General features: G+C 43.7%; 1 protein-coding gene across 1 annotated transcript; it reads left to right on the forward strand.

Moving 5' to 3' along the window:
• The first annotated feature begins 626 nt into the window (after positions 1–626).
• PDCD2L (programmed cell death 2 like) lies at positions 627–5,417 on the forward strand. Its single transcript, XM_086758393.1, has 7 exons — positions 627–750; positions 865–1,028; positions 1,120–1,189; positions 2,223–2,626; positions 3,670–3,783; positions 4,593–4,741; positions 5,266–5,417. The coding sequence occupies exons 1-7, from the start codon at positions 637–639 to the stop codon at positions 5,394–5,396; spliced, it is 1,146 nt and encodes a 381-aa protein (XP_086614519.1). The 5' UTR covers positions 627–636; the 3' UTR covers positions 5,397–5,417.
• The last annotated feature ends 741 nt before the right edge of the window (positions 5,418–6,158 follow it).

A 6,158-nucleotide genomic window follows, 5' to 3' on the forward strand; every position in this document is an offset into this window, starting at 1 on the left:
TGATTACGTGATTTATTTGTCTATTGGACAATCCACTGTACTTCTACAAATTTCAGCACCGACCTAGCTCACCCAGACGTTCAAACTTTGTAAACACAGATCATGCAGATGATGTCGGTTTTGTGCTCGGACAGCCCTTCTTGGCAGGTACCTGGGTTTGCTACGTAATTTCTTTACTCATCATTGATACTTGAGCACCGTTAAGATAGAAACATTTCCAGTAAAATAAGAAATGTTAGTATTCTTGTAGAGCACGGGGCTGATGCTCTTCCGTGACCTTCTCTGTCTGGGACATGCGCTGGGGCCCAGTTCGTCTCGACTCCATCGGTTTCGAAACAGAGCGGCACCCACGCGCTGCGCAGCGCCCTTCCCGCTGCAGTCCCCTTGCCTCCCGCCGGCCACGCGGCAGACGAGGGGCTCAGACCCCGCAGACCGACCCTGAACTGCGGGACGAGCTTTGTTTAGAAGCGGAACGTCCCCGCACACCCGCCTAAACCCCGCTCCCAGCCCTGCCCGGCCTGGCGAGCATGCGCACACGCACGTCCCCGCCAGCGCGCGGTGCCGGGGCGTGGGGGCGGGCGGTCTGGCGGCGCGTGTCCGCTGGCGGGTGCCGTAGCGGCGCGGGGCGGTGCTGCGATGGCGGCGGGGCGGCCGGTGCTGCTGGGGCTGCGCGACGCCGCTATGGTGGGGCCGTGCCGAGGAGGCGGCCAGGCCCCGTCCTGGGCCATCAGCAAGCTGGGCGGCTCCGCGGTAGGGACGGGCCGGGGGGAGGGCGGCGGCGGGGCCTTGCCCTGAGGGGCTCTCGGCCCGGAGGCGGTGCCGGGCGCATCTCCAGCCGTGCCCGCGCTGTTGTTGGTCTTTCAGGACTGGGCGCCCTCCGTGCGGCCGGGCGCTCCGTGCTGCGGGGTGTGCGGGAGGGCGCTGGCGCACCTGGTGCAGGTGTACTGCCCGCTGGAGGGGTCTCCCTTCCACCGCCTCGCCAACGTCTTCGCCTGCGCCGGGAGGGGCTGCTGGGGAGCGGCCCGCAGGTGAGGACGCGCTCTGCGGTGTGAGTCCTGAGCGGGCTGGGCTCGGTCCGTCTGTTCTCACGTCTCCTTTTCTTTATACGGCGGGTGGAAGCTGGAAGGTGCTGCGCTCCCAGCATTTGCAGGCAGAAGGAAAGGAGACGCAAAACGACAGCGTAAAGCAGGTATGACCAGCAAACGGCCTTCTCTCTTGTTTCGGTGTGCTGTGTGGAGTGCAGTGGTGAGGAGGTTTTCAGATAAAAATGCAGCAGAGTTGGATGAGTTTCACACTGCTATGTACTTGTTTCGGTAACTGTGACCTTTCTCCAACAGCTGAGCTGTGTGCTCGTTTTGAGAAGTCACAGTCGTGGAGGTTTTGACGCCACGTGTACTACACGTTATTTACTGGAAGATGAATTCCTTGTTTGTGACCTGCGTCAGGGGTGTTTTAAAGCGGTGATTGCAGTCCAACCGTATGGTCAAAACTGATACTTAATACTTTAATTACTTGAGCTACCTAAACATTATTTGTCAACTTCAAATGAATGGGCTATAGTGTTTAGATTTGGATCTTTAAGGCATTTTCTTTGTTTTCTAATTTAAATAGATTTTTTTTTTTAATTACCATGGGTTTTAATTGATCTGACTCAATTGTTAATATACATCTGGTATTTTTACTTGTGAAGAAAAACTGCATGTTGGCTTAAGAAGATTGAAAGAGGAGGAAAACTAGTGGTGACAGGTAGAAAGCGTTTCTTCAGCTGGTGCATTTGCAGTCTGAAATTTTGGTCTATGGTAAATGAGCTTATGCTGTTAAAATGATGATAGATTTAAAAAAATATTAATAATGTACTTCTATGGTTTGCTCCATGAGCTTACCTGTAGTGCGGTAACTATGCTTCAGATAAACATACCCAAACTAGCTGCTGGTGGTCATGCCAGCAGCCAAGGTGTGGCAACACCATGTAAAAAGCCAGTGAATTCTTGTTATGTTTCTCCAATGTGAGATGTATTTTTGCCATAACTGTGCTGTTGTGAAAAGTAAACGTGGGTATGCTGGTAAGTACCACTGTGAGGAGAACAGGCAAAATAACACTAAGCATTAGGTTAAGGTTTTAGTTCTCTTATCTCTTATACTAATGGAATTGTATTTGAAGTGCATTAGGGTTGCTCATCTTCATGGTTTGGAGTGGGTTTTTTGTTGTTTGCTCTTCTCAGAAACAAGAATCAAACTTTGCTGCAAAGGACTGGTGTGATGAAGCAGATGACTGGGGAGCCTGTGATGGAGCAGAATCTCCTGCTTGTGCCTCCCTTCAGCTGCTTGGCTTAAATGAAGTGGTGAGCAGCTCCTTGTCTAGAGAAGTGGAGTGTGCATCCCAGTTCCAACAGCTTCGCTTGTCTGAAACTACGGATGGATCAGGTTCCCTGAATACACATTCTCCAGTCAGCCAGGGAATGGCAGTGGCCACAGCTGGCTCAGCCCCTGTGTTCCAGCCCTTTTACATTAGTGTTGTGGATGAGGAAGACTACATTGGTTTCCCTGATACAGATCATGCAGATAAACTATTGAAGGAGTATCAGCAGAGAGAAGGTGTTGATTTGGAACAGTTGATGTCAGAAAGGTGAGAACGGGTCTGGATTTCATGCTGAAACTGAAGGGACTGCATAGTTTCCTGAGTGCTGACTGTTGATCTAAACCGGTCTCTGACTAAATCTGGATGCTTTTTGTTTATAACTTGCTCCTTCAGGAATCATTGGTATATAGAACTTTGCTGGAAGAACATAACGGTGTGCCCACTTTTGTCAAAATTCTGAGCTACTCAGAGATGCATTTGTTTCTGAGTGGCTGAGCAGCTGGAACTTCCAAGGGCTCCAGATAGAGTAGTGGACCTTCAACCTCTGAAACCAAACCAGTGTGCTTTAGACAAAATCTTATGCTAAATGGAATGAGTTTATATTGTAAAATTTGTCCTTTATTTTTTTCCTTTACAAGGCTAAAGTTTTTGTTGTATTCCAATTGCATTTTTAAGAGTTGATTTACTCAGGGATTTTGACTAGAGACTGGGATGATGTTAAGACACCTGAGGATTTTGTAAAGGTTATCTGAAAAACAGTTTTTGAACATAGCTACTGAAAATATTTTCAATGTTAACTTAGGTGATCGCAGTGACCTCTGACATCTAGACCGTTTCTCTTTTGATTATATTAATGTGTATAGTGACCTCTCCTGAATTGTGGACAACATTGAATTTTTTGATAAGTAAAGCTGCTGTTAGTTGCAGAGTCTGCATAGAATGCTTGTTAGTAGTGGTGTTCCGCTTGAGTTTTGTTGACCTTTATAGAGTTATAGAACTTTAATTACACTTAATTCAAAATTTAAAATAACAACTGAGAACTTACTAAAGGAATTATTCATATTAAAAAAAAAAATAAGCTGGTATCTTGTGGATTTTAATCTCATGTGGTAGTTTGAAACACTGTTAGTAGTTGTAAGCCACCAGAAACCGAAGATCTAGAAGCTAAATGTTTACTTAGAACCTTTAACAGGAGTTGCCTCTTAATTTAACATGTATAGGTTTCTTGCAGTGTATTTAGTATAATTTGATATGAATGTATAGTAACCATTGCTTATTTAAAGCATGCCTATCATACCGAATTCTTATAGTTTTGCAGGTGAAGGTCAAAATGAAAAATATGAGAAGAGTGAAGTCAAAAGCAGGGACCAGACATTTCATAAATTTATGAAAAGAATATCCTTGTGTCATGAACAGATTCTAAGGTATGTTGATCATCTGGTTGTAACAGGGAGATACAGAGCATAGACATGGCTTGTTTGTACGTCAAAATAAACTATTTCATTGGTAATTTATGTATGTTTTTATTTCTTAATTAAAAAATTGCTAAGAGGGCTGTTGCCATGCCTGCATGTCAGACTTCAGTCTCTGATTGGTCTTTTTTATGCAAAGTAGAAGTGGATGAGAAGCAAACAGAATCAGAGACCCCAAATCTGGCTATGGGAGACTTTCTTCAATGTAAGACCTGAATATCTTTGAAGTCTCACTGAAATCCAGGCATAGAGGTTTTCAAGAGACAGTTTTGAGGTGGAATTGTAATACACAGTGGTGTGCTGTTGTGATAGGTTTCCAAGGCTATCTGCTCCTCTAAAGTTTCACAACCTTACTGTATTTGCTTATGTCTCAGTCCTTGAGGTGTTACTGGAGTAAGAAATTACTTGTTTTGAAGCCTGAGTTCTTCTGCAGCTTCTTGTGATTATCCCTCAGGACCCTGCAGTCTTCGGTTCTTATAAATCTCTTGCTTTTCCTAGAGCAAAAGCAGAATTTACCTCAGAGCAATTACTTTCCTGAAAGAGGAATTAATTCTGAATGAAAGTCTAACAGAGTTCAAACCATGAGTTATTCATAGTACCAGATAATACACATGGTTTTCCTAAGAATATTTTTTACTTTAGGCAAATTCAGAGGTTTCAGAGAATCTTGAACACTGTTGCCAACATGTCTGTTTTCCTGTGACATTCAGATAGAAGAAAAAAAAAAAAAAAAGGATAATTTCTTTCTTTTCTTCTCATAGGTACTCTTGGGGTGGCCAGCCTTTATTCATAACGTGTCCTCCAGCCAACTTTGACAAAGGTATTCCAGCCTGCAGTAACTGTGGAAGCAACAGGATATTTGAATTTCAACTCATGCCGGCGCTGGTCAGCATGCTCCAGAGTGATTCAGGTGTTGACCTTTGATTTAGCTGAATGAATACTAGAAACAGTCGCCTTCTTGGTCAAGTTTAGTGAACTGCAGTTTAGATTGTTTTTTGCTAACCCCGTGCACAGATGTGCTTAGCTGCAGTGATTATCTTCTACTCCGTTTCTGTTATAGATTTCACTAAGCTATAACTCTGGCTTATGGAGTCACGATGGTTGCAGCTTCATTTGCTCACCGGTGAACTTTAACTGCAATACAGATCATTCCGTGGCCTTGGGAGTGATTTGTCTTTAGTGCCTCTTAAGTGAAGCCTTGGAAAACAATAATTTTGTCAGATAAGATTGCAGACACTCAAGCAGCTCTTTGAAAATTCTAAGTCAGCTTGCTTTAAAGTCTTTGAAATCAGGAAATGCTGTGTATGTAGGAGACTGAGTAGGAAAAAATACTTCCTGAATTGGCAAAGATTGAATTATAGCAATAGTGATTATTGATTACTTATGTCCTTTTTCATACCTTTACATTACGTACCTTTATTGTTTTGTTTTTAGATCTGTCAGTGGAATTTGGGACTGTTATAGTTTACACATGTGAGAGAAGCTGTTGGCCAACAAATTGTCAAACACCGCTTGAAGAATTCGTTTTTGTACAAGAAGACCCAGATCAGAGATTATTTAAATAAATTTTATTTCTCTGCATAGATGGACAGTCTGCTGCTGGTTTGTTTGGTTGTTGTTTTGGTTTGTTTGGTTTTTTTACTACAGGGGAAAGTGTGTAATTATGCAACAGAATTTTCCTCAGATGTGGTAAAAAATGAAATTCATTTGATGACATGGTGCTTATTTCCAAGAAAAGCGCATTGAAGTGTATATTAGCATGCCTCTAAAAGGTGGTGACCAAAAACTTGAATACTTTGGTTACACATGGAAATTTCAGTGTAGAGATTATTTCATTATTCTGGTTGCACTTAACATTCAGGGAGGAAAGTAAAGGAGAAAGATTGACTTAGTGCAGTTAGTTATACTGTTAGCATTCGTCAGCCAAACGGTGCAGTTTTTGGAAACTATTAGCAGTGAAGAACTTAATGTAAGCTTGGTTTTAAGAACCAAATCTGCTTTGTTTTGACCAGAGATGGGAAATTCAATGGGCAGTGACTGAAAGAGCCTTGTTGTCACTGCAGTTGTCCTATGATGAAGCTTTTCTGTATGTTTTCCCAATGAAGGACAAGCTGCACTTGCATGGCTAAATGAGCTCTTACAGTCGTGTCGCTTTGGGTGGGGAAAAGGTGGAGGTTTTTGTCAGTGCTTTTCTCGCAGGTGCAGAATGGTGGGGTAGGTACAGCCCCTGCCTTGGCAGCACAGTCTGGTGCTCACAGGCTCATTGTGTTGCTTCAGTTAAAACAGTCTGAATTCTGTGGCGTTCCCTGTTGGTTTAGGCTAAATTG

This window comes from Chlamydotis macqueenii, chromosome 13, assembly GCF_036417535.1.
Source record: "Chlamydotis macqueenii isolate bChlMac1 chromosome 13, bChlMac1.mat, whole genome shotgun sequence".
In the NCBI taxonomy this organism is placed as follows: Eukaryota; Metazoa; Chordata; class Aves; order Otidiformes; family Otididae; genus Chlamydotis; species Chlamydotis macqueenii.